Here is a 14,916-nt window from a genome sequence, read left to right on the forward strand (position 1 = left end):
CTCTATCTATGCAAACTTGAAACACCTATACCTTTTGACAACAGCTATACCTCTAGGAATTTCTCTTAAAGGGTATCTTCCCCCAAGTGTACAAAGAAATATGCGTACGTGGGAAGTTCATTACTGTGGACAACCTGTGGATTTAATAAGTGATGGTGCATTCATACAACGGAAAAAAAGGTTGCAACCATTGCGTGCAGACATTGCAAGCTGTGTGCACACTGCTCCGTGTGCTTCGGTGGGGAAGTATATGGAGAGGGAGAGGAAGTTAAACGGAAGGGTAGTTACGGCCAGAGAGCTTTATTGTCAGCATGTTTTCTTCTGCAGGGCTCTCCTCCCATGGGCCCTGGCTTCTCCCTCAGGCCATGGCCCCTCCCACAAGCCCTAGCTCCTCCCACAGGCCCTGGCTCCTCCCACAGGCCATGGCCCCTCCCACAAGCCCTAGCTCCTCCCACAGGCCCTGGCTCCTCCTGCAGGCCCATGTTCATGAGTCTCAATCATAATATTTATCAACCAAAATGTCATTATGCGGCACATGACTGTATTCCCACCCGTGGACTGGGCATTCGCCCTAAGAAAATGCCGGTTCTCCACCCAATTGTGAATGTGTTCTGTGCAACACGATTTGTAATATCAAAACCTGCGAAGCCACCCAAAGGCCTGGCGGTGGAGGAGACCCAGCAGGCTTCATGTGCAGCCACGGGAGTGTGCGCGTGGCTGCAGGGAGCCCGGGCATGGGGGCAGCGCGTGCTCCGGGGAAAGGCAAGCAGATCTGTGCCGCTGATGGCAGTGGTGTGTGCGCATAAAGGCGCCAAGGACGAGGACTGAAAAGATGGGAAAGATGCTGAGGTTACAAAAGAAGAAAAAAGAGGGGGACCCTGAGACCTTTAAGTTATACTCGAAAGAGACACCAAGCTGCAGCCAACGAAGCCACGGGGAGTGTCTGCGAGTGGCTGGCCCGGGCCCACAGGGTCCGCTGGCTCCAGCTCGGGCTCTGCAGCGCTGGGTTCATATCAACCTTCTCCACGTACACCCCTGCCTCTCGCTTTTCAGGCCTGTCCTCTGTCTGCTTTTGGCTTACTTTGCAATACATTCCAGAAGCAGCCCTCTGCTAAGCAGCAGGAGGCCATTGGAGATTAGAGTCACCCTTGTTTTCTGCAGCGAGAGAGGCACTGGGTCACGGTTCGGAAGTCGGTGCAGAAAAGATGTGCTCCCCCACCCCCACCTCAAAGCAGGCCTTCCAGGAAGTGAGGTCTGGGCCCATCCGCAGAGCGGAAAACTTCCCCCACATGCGGGTTTGGGGAAGGGAAGAGGGCTGCCATCTGAAACATCAGGGGCGGGGACCGGTGAGGTCCCAACATCGCAAATTGGACCCGCAGCGGTGCTGGCCGGTGGGCTGGCGGAGGGGAGGCCTAGAAGCTTCCTTGGGAGCCAAGAAGACAGTGTCGCCTGCGCCCCAGGCCCAAGGAGCTGAGCGGGGGCAGCAGCAGTGAGTCCTCAGGCACCTGTTCTCTTCCCTTGGGAGTGGGAGTCAGGTGACCCACCTCTCGGGCCACATGAGCTCCCAGAGAGAGAGGCTTTCCCAAGGTGTCCTGGGTTTTCTGGGCCTGAGGGCAGCTGGGAGGCGGTTTTAAATTAATGAAGGAAATAAGAGTACAAACCTGCAGCTAAAGCATTAGAGCGACTCCTGCTGGCTGCTTGGAGCCGTGAGGAAGAGTAGCTCCATGGCCGCGAAGCTGGGCTTGCCCTCCTGGCGAAGGCTTCATGGAATTCAGGAACTACCGTGCGCTGCAGGCCGGTAACATGTCACTCAAATCCCAGATCCCGCTGGTCTGGTCGGATGGTCTTATTTCAGCCTCAGCTGCTCTGCCTGTGGAGTTTCTTGCTGGCTATTGGAGGCTGTGTCCTCTCCAGTTCTCATTATGAATCTAGGATAGCAAGAGGCTTATCTCATAAGGCAGCCTCTGAAAATCTCAGAAAAAATATACATGTGATCTGTGGCATGAGAATCTAAAGTGAGAATAGATTTGAAAAGCTAGGAAGCTTTTAAAAATGTGATTCTGAGAGCAGTTACCAACGGGCTTTTCAATGTTTTCAAGAAGCCCACCAGGACCTGCACATTCCCTGTGGGAGCTGGCAGTGCTCCCTGAACCCTGGCGCCTCACTTCTAATGAGTTGATTCAGAGGGCGAGGGCTGGGGGTGCCCCAGGAATCGCACTCCTCTCCCTCTGTGATGGTTGGCATTCGTATGTAACTTTTTGTCCTCTGTCTCTTTCCAGTTCCTGGCCCAGTTGATGGTGTTTCTGATCAGTTTCATAAGCTCCGTGTTCTGCGGCCACCTGGGAAAGCTGGAATTGGATGCCGTCACACTTGCAATCGCAGTACGTGTGGGACTGTTCTGACATGTCCGTATTATTTATGAAAGCCATCTGTACGCGCTGCCTCTTGCTATGCTCAGGAATGACACAGGTTAGCAGCTTAAACCAATGCGGATGTGTTAGCGTCAGTGCTGGAGGTCAGAAGTCTGAATTGGGCTCCACTGAGCTCCCTAAAGTCAGATGTTGGCAGGGCTGTAGCCCGAGTTCCCCTTTGCCTGTAACTTCACATAGTCCCGCGTTCTGCGGTGGAGACAGGGACCTCTTTGAGGGGCCTTCATTCTGTCTACCGCATCAGCTTATTTGTAATCCATGGAGATCTGGCTCCCATTCTTGGTCCCACGTCTGGGAGAAGGGAATCGGAAAAGAAGGGCTGAACTCTGACTTCAGAAGAAACTGTGGAGAGGGCCTGTCTGGAGGGGCCGTGGGGGCATGGAGTCCCGAGAGCATGAGCGCCCGTGTGGGAGCGCTTTCTCCGGAGCCATGGGAAGGAGCCGAGCACTTCTCCGAGCCCGTGACCAGCCGGTCGTCGTCCCACATGCAGCGTGAGTACTGAAAAGCAGCTGAGGTCATGAGGGTGTAAGTGTTTGAAGGCCTCGCACCTTCTACTCCAGCCACCATGGGTAAGCTGGAGGACAAGGACCAGATGACACCCAGAAGAGAAGTTTATAGGCCCCCTGTTGCCAGAGGTTAAGTGTGGCATTTTGACAAACAAAAGGCAAGACCCTCCATCAACAAAAAGATTATGATTTGATTTATTGCAATAGCCGCTTTCTTACAATGTTCTGGAACCAAACCTGCCATATCTCTGAGGCATGCCTGTGTAAAGAAAATAATAGAGAGTGATGCCAGAGGAATGGCGGCGTGAGAGAACCCTTTGGTTTCTTCCCTTAGAGTTTTAACAATTTGAACAACTCTAACGCAGCATGGGATTCCCTGCTCAAGGTACAGGCACAGCTGAGAGATCTTCACATTGTAGCATCTAAAGGTGGGCAAGGGGGAACAAACGGGGGAGGCGGAAGGGAGGAGGGCTCAGACGAGCCATGGATGCAGGGGAGGGGAGGAACCCGGTTCAGCCGGGAGGAGCAGAGAGACGTGGTGAGCACGCCTGCAGAAGTGAGCTACACGAGCTGCAGCTGATCCAGAGACCGGGGCAGGACGCAGCATTGGCTGCTGCTGCAGTTGTCTGGCAGTTGGAATTCAAGACAGAGAAGCAAAGCCACGGAGTCCTGCCACCCGAAGACTCTCAGGACTCCTCTCCCTTCACCTTTGGTGTTGGGTGTGAAGCACATTATCCACAAACCTGACTGGCCCCTGGTTGGGGCTCAAAGGGGCCTTTGCAGAGGTCCAAGGTGGCCATTACTGGGAGGGCAAAACAAAGAAGGCGGCTGGGTTCCCTCAGCCAACCCCATTTCCATGCATCGCGGCTGTACTGATGGCAGCCAGAACCACTGCTGGGGGTCAGCACTCTGGTTTTACAGAGCTAAAAGAAACTTGTGATTCATTGCCACCTGCTAGAAACTAAAAAAAAGACCTCTTTTCGTAATCAGCTAGAAAAGGGGCACTCATACATAGCTGCCTAGACAGAGAAGAAATCCATCTAATATCATGAGTAGCCAAGGTAGTGAGGCAGCTCAGAAACAAAATGAAAAATCTCCAGAAAACAAACTTAAACACATGAAAATATGTGGCATAAATGACAGAGAATTCAAGATTGCTGTTCTGAAAATACTCAATGAGATGCGAGAAAATACAGACAGCAATTTAATGCATTCAGAAAACAAATTAAGAAACAAAACCTTTACCAAAGAGATTGAAACTTTATTAAATAACTAAACAAAAATTCTGTAGGTGAAGAGCTCGATAAAAGAGTTTAAAAATGAACTAGTGAGCATAGGAAATAGAGCAGACCAGATGGAGGAAAGAATTACTTTATCTAAGCGAGAAATATCGAAATGATGCAGCGGGAAGAAGGGAGAAACCTGAGCTTTAAAAAAAATATGAAAGAACCCTATGAGAACTATCCAACTCCAACAGAAAGAGCTGTCTGGGAATAACAGGGCACAGCAGGAGGAGAAGAGAGGGAGAAGGGAATGGAGAGCCTATTCAAACAAATAGTGGATGAGAACTTCACAAACCTATGGAGAGAAGTAGACCCAAGAAGCAAGCAGAGCACCTAGTTAACCTCAATCCCAAGAGGCCTTCTTCAAGGCACATTGAATTAAAACTGTCAAAACTTAATGACTTCGCAAGACAGCCAGGGAAAAGAGGAAAGTAACCAATAAAGGCAATCCCATTAGGTTATCATCAGACTTCTCAGCAGAAACTCTACAAGCCAGAAGAGAGGGGAACCAAATATTCAAACATCTGAAAGAGAGAAATTACCAGCCAAGAATAATAGCCAGCAAAGTTATCCTTTAAATATGAAGGAGAAATAAAGATTTTTTCAGACATACAGAAGCTGAGGGCTTTTATCACCAGAAGACCTCCACTGTAGGAAATACTCAAAGGGGTCATCCTACCTGAAACAAAGAACATAAGGTCACAACACTATGGGTAAGATCACCAAAAAACTTAAAGCATTAACAAGGATAATTTGTGACAACAAAAACATAAAAGGGGAGAGGGAAGGTCTGAATTTGCAAAGGAGGATGAAGATCAGATGCATTCAAAAGAAAAAGGACTATAGTATATATGAAACTTTATATTTTATAAATCTAACTAGAGGCCCAGTGCACAAAATTCATGCACTTAGGGCGGGGGTGGGGGGGGGGAGTGGTCCCTTAGCTCAGCCTGCACCCTCTTGCAGTCTGGGAGCCCTCGGACTCCCCTGGGGGAGCGGGCCTAAGCTGGCAGTCAGACATCCTTAGCACTGCCATGGAGGCGGAAGAGGCTCCCACCACTGCCGCCGTGCTCGCCAGCTGTGAGCCCAGCTCCTGGCTGAGCGGCGCTCCCCCTGTGGGAGTGCGCTGACCACCAGGGGGCAGTCCTGCATTGAGTGTCTGCCCCCTGGTGGTCAGTGTGTAATACAGCGACCGGTTGTTCTGCTGTTTGGTCAATTTGCATATCAGCCTTTTATTATATAGGATGGTAATCACACACAAAAAAAAAACCAAAATGGAGAAATATAGCTTTAAAAAAAGGAGAAAACAGAGGAGAGAAGCATGGAATATCACCAAATAAAAACAAAAGACAGAAACACAAAGGACAATAACCAATGGAGGCACAGAGCTACCAGAAAACAGAAGATGAAATGGCTGTAGGAAATCCTCATACATCAATAATCACCCTAAATGCCAATGGGATGATTCACCATTAAAGGGCACAGAGCAGCAGAGTGGATCAAAAAACAAAACCCATCGCGCGGCCGGCGTGGCTCAGTGGTTGAGCATCGCACTATGAACCAGGAGGTCACGGTTCGATTCCCAGTTAGGCGCATGCTCAGGTTGCAGGCTCAATCCCCAGTGTGGGGCGTGCAGGAAGCAGCTGATAAGTGGTCCTCTCTCATCATTAATGTTTCTATATCTCTCTCCGTCTCTGAAATCCATAAAAACATATTAAAACACACAAAAACAAAAATAAAACCCATCCATATGCTGCCTTCGGGAGACACAGCTAAACTACAGACAAAGGTGTATTCAAAGTGAAAGGGTGGAAAATGATTCTCCAAGCAAATCACATCCACATCCGTACTTACATCTGACAAAGTAAATGTCAAGATAACAAAGGTATCAAGAGACAAAGATGAAAATTTTATAATGATAAAGGGGACATATGTCAAGAAGACAAAACACTTACCAATATATATATGCACCCAACCAGGGAGCACCAGCATATATAGAGCAACTCCTAATAGAAGACATACAAATGCCAACAGATGTGGAAATATGTTTAACCTCACTAGCTATTAGGGAAATGCAAATCAAAACTACACTGAGATACCACCTCACACCTGTTAGAATGGCTGTTATCATTAAGACAAGTATTAACAAATTTGGGGAAGGATGTGAAGAAAAATGAACCTTCGTTCACTGCTGGTGGGAATGTGGGCTGGTACAGCCACACGGAAAACAGGCTGGTGCTTCCTCAAAAAATTACGAATAGAGTTAACATATGACCTAGCAATCCTCCCCTGGGCATCTACCTGAAGAACTCGAGAACATTTATTCACAAAGCTCTATGCACCCCTATGTTCACTGCAGCATTAGTCACAGTGGCCAAGACATGGAGACCACCAGAGTGTCCTTCCATAGAGGACTGGGTAAGAAGATGGGGTACATACATGCTACGGAGTGCTACTCAGCCATAAGAAAAGATGAAACACTGCCATTTGCGACAACATGGATGGACCTTGAGAATATCCTGCTAAGCAAATAAGTCAGTTAGAAAAGCTAAGAATCATATGGTTTCACTCATTTGGGATATAAAACTAAGACGCATAGACACAGACGACAGTCTGGTGGTTACCAGAGGGAAGGGGGTGGTGAGGTGGTGAGGTGGTGGGGGGTAAAGGGGCCACATATATGGTGATGGAAGATGATTTGACTTTGGGTGAGGGGCACACAATGCAATACACAGATCATGTATCATAGAAATGTACACTTGAAACATGTATGATCCTGTTAGCCCATGTCACCTCAATAAGTTTAATTTAAAAAAGAAGAAACCGAGACCTCTACTCCCATCCCAATGATTTTTCTGTCTTACCGAGAGTCCTGATATAGAAATTAAACTGGAAAATGAAATCCTGTATCCTATTATCTAACCCTAAAGTCAGAAAGAACCCCAAATCCTCTCTGTATCTCAAATCCCCCCAAACCAGAGAGAGATGTCCTTGAGGGGTGAATTGGCTCTGCATGGCCAAAGGGCCCGCCCTCTTGCTCTCAGCATGCGCTCCCCGGCCTCCCCTGTGCCCCTGGCTCCTGCGGACAAGGCACACATTCGCCTTCCCTGCCGGCTCCCTCCAGGCTTTGAGCTGCATCGGTGAACCTTGCGAGACTCCCACTCTGCACTAGCCCCAGCGTAAGCAGAGTATTTTGCTTTCAGGGAGCAAGTGGACAGCCCCAGGCTTCATTTTCCTTTTTGGTTTTTGCTGTTTGGAAATTTGGGGGAGATAGAAATGTACTCAGCTGGCCCCCAGCAGATTCTCTTTGGTCAAGGACGTGCAAGAAAGCTGGTGCTCTCAGGCTGGGCTGGTGTGGCTGCTGCCCCGGCACCTCCCTGCAGACTCCGGCGGAGGTAGCAGGTTCCAGGCAAGGCCAGCGTCAGAGGTCCCGCCGTGCCCCTCCCTGACTTGGGGCTGCAGCCATGGGCTCCCCAGGGCTCCGGAAACCCCAGGGCTTGCTGACCTGGTCAAACCAGCACATGTGGGAGCCCCTGGCATTGGCCTTGACTTCAGAGACCGGCTTCTGCACTCCCAGAGTCCTCCGGGACATTGGAACAAGCCAGGCTTGGTTTTGAGCAAGTGGACTTACCCGCCTGGCGTCCTGCCCCGTTGCCTGCCCCTTAGGAAGGATGCGCGTTCCTCTGAAATTAGGGAGCAAAATGCTGAAGATTAAAAAAGAAAAAGTCTGAGTAGAGCCTCTGGCCTACACGTCTCTTCTCTAACCGTGTGCACGTCCTCTGTGCCCGCCCCGCGGTCTCTGCAGGCGGAGGCCCTGCGGGCTCTCCCAGGCGGCCGGCATCCCCTCCTGTCTTCCCTGAACGCTGAGCGGCCTCTCCTTTGCATCTCTTTCCAGGTGATCAATGTCACTGGTATCTCCGTGGGATTTGGCTTATCTTCCGCTTGTGACACCCTCATGTCTCAGGTAAATGGGGCCCAGGCCACTCTCAGCGACCCTGGGCGTCTCCCTGGGCGTCTCCCTGGGTGGATCTGGAAGAGCCGAGTGCACAGAGGGACACAATCTGACACCCTGCGGCCTCCGGTTCCAGCTCCCCTGCCTGCTCCCTCTCAGGGTGGCCGGCACCCCCTCCGCTGTGCAGGTCGTGTTCATCTGCGCGGCTCCCTCACATGACATTTTGACCAAAGGGGACATTTATACCAGTCCCTCTGCCGCTTTCCGCATCATTCAGTGTGGTTAGCCCGTGGCTCTCCAACTCTAGTGTCCATCAGAACCTCCGGGGCTTGTGCCTTGGTGGAGGGAGTTCCTAAAAGCCCCTGGGCCAGGGCCGAGGAAGAGGCTGACCCTCCGCCTTCCATCGAGCTTGTCACAGGGGAGGCGTGGCTGGCAAGTCCTCTGTGCCCGCGTGGCAGGGCAGGGTGGAGCGGGCACTGCAGCGGCCCGCCCAGGTAGGGAAAAGACCTTGCATGCTTGCCAGGGCAGGGCCAGGGCATGTTCTGGGAACCACACACACCAGCCAGCACGGGGAGGGCCCATCGGACGTCCCTGTTCCGTCCCAGAGCGAGCTGCGGCCTGGCAGCGCCAGGCAGTCACACCATGGCAGCGTCTCTCCACAGTCCCCCCTGTGCCTCTCCCAGGAGGCGCCCTGGGTGTCGGCAAGGGGCTTCGTTAGCAGGGAGGCAGCTCGCTTAGTCGCCAGTGGCGCACATTAGGGACACAGTCCACAGCAACAAGATCGAGGTGCAAGCAAAGGAAAAACACTAAAAGCAGGAATCCAGGTATTAGTAACGATGTTTTCCATCATGGCCTCAGGATCCGAGGTGGGTGCTAGGTCACCAGGACATGGTGTCGGGGCACTGACGCGTTTACGTGAGCCTTCATATGTGTTAGCAAAGAAGAAATACGAGCAGATTCATCTGGTATAAAAAACACCTCATTCAGACCTGGCCTGTTTGGCTCAATGGATAGAGCGTCAGCCTGCAGCTTGAAGGGTCCCAGGTTCGATTCCAATCAAGGGCACATGCCCAGGTTGTGGACTCCATCCCCAGTGTGGGGCGTGCAGGAGGCACTAATCAATGATTCTCTCATCATTGATGTTTCTATCTCTCTCTCCCTCTCCCTTTCTCTCTGAAATTAATAAAAACAACAACAGTAACAAACAGCAGCACCCCCGTTCAGTGGGGTGCCCACAAGAGCACAGAAGTCCAAGGTCAGCAGGGACTTGAGTTGGGAGGTCTTCCTCTGTGAGTGTGACTCTTGCAGCCTGGTCTTTGGATGTTGACGTAGCCACGGCCTCGGGAACCTGGCCAGGCTGTGCAAGCTCCACGTGTTGGCCAGGGGGGTGGTGCTTCCTGACACGAGGAGGTAAATAGGGGGAGGACTAGCCAGCCCGGGACCCCACCCTTCTCCCCTGTTTCATTGGTGTGTGTGCCAGTCCACATGTGGCTTGTCTCCATGGGTCCCTACTGCCTTAGAGTGACAGGGTCCCACAGGAGACCGAGAAGTTCCTCTCCATCCAGGGACGTGAAGTCACTGACCCTTCGCACAGAATCCCATTGCAGATTCCAGGAACAGCAGGTCTGGTGTCCTTATGACCACGCCCTCCGGCCCAGGGCCAGCATCTGTGCCTCGTTTCCACGCCCTCACTGTATAGGGCCTCTGGCTGAGTCCCTAATGTGGCTGTGGGGCAACAGCACCCACACTTGGTTATTTAAATGTAGTAAGGCCCGGGGCCCTGGCCAGGTAGCTCAGTTGGTTAGAGCATCGTCCCAATATGCCAAGGTTGTGGGTTCGATTCCCAGTCAGGCACATATAAGAAGCAACCAATGAATGCATAAACAAGTGGAACAACAAATCTCTCTCTTTCTCTTCCCATTCCTCTCTCTCTAAAAAAGCAACAACAACCAAAACAACAACAACAAAAGCCCATAAATGCTGAATGCCTGCGAAAGCACCTTTGTTCACCTGGCCAACGTAGGTTTTCCAGCTAATAATTTTGTCTGTTGCTCAAGGACATCATCTTTCTGACTTACCCTCCCCACCGCCTGCGGTCACAGGGGAGGTGGAACCTCCGTTCTGTACCGTGTCCTTCTGCCCGTGCCTGCACATCATGTCCTCTGAAATGTGACCCCCACCGTCACTCTCTACGACCGGGGTCCCCGTACATAGGTGGGACTTGGACTTTTCTAGTCCCTTTGTGGGGGCAGCCTCATTAACTGCCATCCTGTTCAGACACTAGGCTGTCCACTTCTTCAAGTTCCCAGTTGCTGGGTCTGCTGACGGTCAGTTGCTAAGGCGTCTGCCTCCTGCTTACCAGGAAAAGGTCAGCTCTGTCGCCGGCTTTTGCCAGTGAGCCCAGATGTGTCCCCACGTCTCCTGTCCTATATAGGCTTGCTCATTGCTGCCCACCCCTCTGCCTCCCATTGTCACAGCCCACCTGGCTGTGCCAGCGTCAGTGATCAGACAAACCACTTCTAGCTCAGCCCACTGGCTACTGCGCTTTGTTCCTGCTTCCATCCGGACAGGATCAGTGGGCGGCGGAATGGCGACAGCATCCAGTAGACAGATTGTCCCGCTAGAGCAGGGGTGGGCAGACGTTTTGACTCGAGGGCCACAATGGGTTCTTAAACTGGACCGGAGGGCCGGAAAAAAAGCATGGATGGAGTGTTTGTGTGAACTAATATAAATTCAAAGTAAACATCATTGCATAAAAGGGTACGGTCTTTTTTTTTTTTTTTTTTTTTAGTTTTATTCATTTCAAACGGGCCGGATCCGGCCCGCGGCCCGTAGTTTGCCCACGGCTGCGCTAGAGCCATCAGTTCAGCAAGAATGCCCCTCCTTTCTTGCGGGTCACAGGGGCTGAGCCACACCGGCCAGGGCCACCAGCATTTTGCTTCCTCAAAGGCAGCCTGCTGTTCTGCCCCCCCCCCCCCCCCCATCTATGTCCTTTCCTAACCAGGCAGTAATGGGCGAAGGCATTACACTCAATGGGGTATAAGAGTTCACTGATACCCCAGAATTCCCGTGAAAGACTGTCCCTCTTTCACATGTTTTGCTATTTATTGGACAGGACTGTACTTTGTCTGTGACAGCCTTGGGGACCAAGCAGGTCTTAGCCAACCACGTGATGCGATCCCTCCGCGCGTTCCCGTGGAGCCCGCTGCGTGGGCCGCGGAGCCTGCGGGGCCTTCCCGGCAGCGGCGGACCGGACCTCCGCAGGTTAACGCTCGTCCTCAGCGTGGCAGCCCATCTCACAGAGGCGGGGAAGGAAAAGGGCCAGGCCCCGAGCCACCATCCATGGCCTGCGGTGGGGCTGTGTGAAGGGGGGCACTTGGAAGGTACACCCCACATGGAGACACCTTGCGTAACAGTTGTTGGCCACTGCGAGGGCATCAGTAGGGGAGGCTGCACCCCCTCCAGAAAGTGTACACGCGCCCAAAGCGCGTTGGTGACCAAACTGAGGGCAGCCGGATGAAGTCCAGGTTCAGCATTCGGGGGCGCGAGGGATGCAAACAGAGGGGAATGGGGCTTGGCAGGAGCCGAGGGGAACCAAGAGGCCACGTGGCCTCCCAAGACCCCAGCTGTTCACCCACCTGGTTGCTCTGATTCGGGAGCAGCCTGTTGCCATGGTTACAAGGACCTCAAGGCGATGCAAGCCCGGCAGCGAGGGCTTGTTTTTGCAGAAACAGGATAGACTTCACACTCTGACACTCAGGGTCAGTCCCTTCCGTGTGGCCTCAGTTTTGATGACAGGCGTCTTATGTCAGGAGAGCTCAGATTTCCAGCAATTTCACGGAATTTCTGGAACACTTATGTGCAACTACAACATAAAGAAGGCTCGATGTTATTTCTTTTTTTAAAAGAAAAATATATCTTACTGATTATTTTACAGAGAGGAAGAGAGAGAGGGATAGAGAACTAGAAGCATCGATGAGAGAGAAACATCGATCGGCTGCCTCCTGCACACTCCCTACTGGGGATGTGCCCGAAACCAAGGTTACATGCCCTCGATGGGAATCGAACCTGGGACCCTTCCGTCTGCGGGCCGACACTCTATCCACTGAGCCAAACCAGTCAGGGCTCAATGTTATTTCTTATTTGACAATGTTTCCCAAGTAGTTTCAACATTCCAGGTAAGCCTAGCCTAGTATTGTTCTCTTTTAAGGAGAGAGAACAAACCTCGAGGCATCCCAGGGCCTCTGGGTACTGCACAGCCACTGCCAGAGGAAGACTCTGGCTCTGCATCTGCTTCTCCTGATATTGAAATCCGCGTCCGTGATGAGTTCAGCTTGCCCACACGGATTTCTGTCTCATTACTACTTTGCACAAACCTTCTATAAGTCTCCTTTTTTTATATTCAGATTTTGTCCTGCTTTTCCTCTTTTCATTCTGAAACAACCAGCCTCGCTTTAGGACAAACTTACTTTTCTTTCTCTCAAAAATGTATTTTCACACCTTTTCCTTCTCTGACTGAAAGCGTCTATTATTTTCTTTTCATCTTAATTAGAATTATTAGCCCGTAGATAACTCAAGAACATGTCTGTTCTACATAAGTCAACAAACTTAAATCAGCTTTTATTTACTGAAGATTAATCTTCGGTGGTGAACTTGAAGTGTGTGTGTTTGTTTCTGCGTTTCTGAGAATTGTAGAGTAGCCAATCCTTGTGCTTGTTTGTTTTTGGAGCCAGTTAAACACAGCTCACTTACAAATTAGCAACACCACCCAGAGATGGAAAACGCCACACACTGAACACATGTGTAGACACACATGCACACACACCGCTGCAGGCAGACCTGTGGCCTCCATGAAAGAAGTGGCTCTCGAGACCCCCCTCCCACCTTTACGTCAGTCCCGCTCTAATAGAGGTGTGGACAGTATTCTATCTTTTTCTAGTTTCAGTTCATCCCCTAATTTTCTAACCCTGGCGGTCAGCCAGCTGCCCACCTGAGGGGCCAGCCCTCAGCCATGGCCGCGTGCTTATCTTCTGCGCCACAGCGTATAAAGGGAACTTACACAAACCCCTAGGATCAGCGGCACTTTCGGGCACCCCTGTGCTCACACTGCAGTCTAGTGGTCAACCCTCCCCACATGCAGGTCCTGGCCAACCCGGATTTCCCCTGCGGATGCCTTTCCCCAGGCCCATTTCTGGGGTCTCCAGGCTGAGAGAAATGTCCTGGGCTGAGAGACCCAAGAGAGGGGCTGACATCTCCGTTATTACACCGAGTTTACTGAGGGAACGTCTTGGGCAGTGGTGTGATGGGATATTCTCCACCCCACGTGACAGGTGCTGAGGGGCTTATATACACAGGGCAGGGTGGAGAGGGGTACTCGGGTGTGACACCCGCCCCCACCCAGATAAGGGCAGATGCCTTGCATACTTCCTGAGGCAGGGCCACAGCCTGTTCCAGAACCAGCCCGCCTGATGCAACAGTCGTCAGGGTCCTGGGATTGTCAGGAAGCAGCGTGTGGCCAGCATCCAGCTGGTGGGGGCGAGGCAGCGGTGGGCGGCGGTCAGGCCGTGGAGTGGTCTCCACAGGAGAGAAGCATTTTGACTTGTGGGTGGGCTGATTCCAGTGGTGTAAGTAGCTCCCTCCGTGGCGAGTTGCAGCCTCCCACACGTGTCACTGCACAGGGCGTGGGAAGGGATGTGCAGTTTGGCGTCGGTAAGCCACTAGCCGCTGGCCCCAGCCACCACCGTTTCTTCCCCCGGAGTTTCTGCTTAGAAGGCCTGTGTGGGGCCCAATGTATTGCATTTCTAACAACCCGAACTAGAAAGCTTTTATTTATTTATTTACTTACTTACTTACTTACTTACTTATTTAAAAACCATTTTTATTGATTTCAGAGAGGAAGGGAGAGGGAGAGAGAGACAGAAACATCAATGATGAGAGAGAATTATGAATCAGCTGCCTCCTGCACGCCCCACACTGGGAATCGAGCCCAAAACCCCAGAGATATGCCTGACCGGGAATCGAGCCATGACCTCCTGGTTCATAGGGCGATGCTCAACCCCTGGGCCACACCAGCTGAGCAGGAAGGTTTTTAAAATTATGATATTTGGGCCCCACCCCGGACGGTCACATCGAGGCGCTCGTCAGTGAGACGCCGCCTCCGTGCTTGGAGGCTGTTCCCAGGCGGTTGTCGGGAAGGCAGCCAAGCCTGTAGGGCGCCTGTCCGTCCTGAGGCGCCATCCAAGGCCTGTGGGGCGTGGGGCCCTGACGGGCTTGCGTTGGCTGTGTGCCCCCAGACGTACGGCAGCCCCAACAAGAAGCACGTGGGGGTCATCCTGCAGCGGGGCGCGCTCATCCTGCTGCTCTGCTGCTTCCCCTGCTGGGCGCTCTTCCTCAACACCCAGCACCTCCTGCTGCTGCTCCGGCAGGACCCGGCCGTGTCCAGGTAAGGCGGGCCGCGCAGGGGGGGCCGTCCCCGCAGAGATGCTCCCATCCACGCCTGGCCTCCGGAAACGCCCAAGGCCAGGCCCACAGCCCCGCACGAGGCGGTAGGCTTCCTCGGTGGGTCCTGCCGGCCCGGCGCTCGCACACCTGCCCCTGTGATCCAGAGCCTCTCCTGGTGGCTGCAAAGGCAGATAGTCTGCGGAGAAATACGACTTGCCAGCATCTCCACGAGAGGCGGTCGTTGAAGGTGTTTATTTGTGGTCTTGTGCTTATCGACCCTGGCTGGTATGAGCCTCGGTGCTTTC

General features: G+C 52.3%; 1 protein-coding gene across 2 annotated transcripts in view; it reads left to right on the plus strand.

Annotated features, from left to right (window-relative positions):
• SLC47A1 (solute carrier family 47 member 1) overlaps positions 1–14,916 on the plus strand; it is a 48,478-nt gene that overhangs the window by 7,067 nt on the left and 26,495 nt on the right. The window contains exons 2-4 of one of the 2 annotated variants that reach the window (XM_059668444.1): positions 2,280–2,381; positions 8,114–8,182; positions 14,464–14,612. In XM_059668444.1, the coding sequence (XP_059524427.1) occupies positions 2,280–2,381; positions 8,114–8,182; positions 14,464–14,612 (320 nt within the window). Of the gene's footprint in view, positions 1–2,279; positions 2,470–8,113; positions 8,183–14,463; positions 14,613–14,916 lie in introns of both variants that reach the window. The other variant, XM_059668446.1, reaches the window with a different exon arrangement.

The sequence above is a fragment of the Myotis daubentonii genome, chromosome 16 (assembly GCF_963259705.1).
Source record: "Myotis daubentonii chromosome 16, mMyoDau2.1, whole genome shotgun sequence".
Classification (NCBI taxonomy): domain Eukaryota; kingdom Metazoa; phylum Chordata; class Mammalia; order Chiroptera; family Vespertilionidae; genus Myotis; species Myotis daubentonii.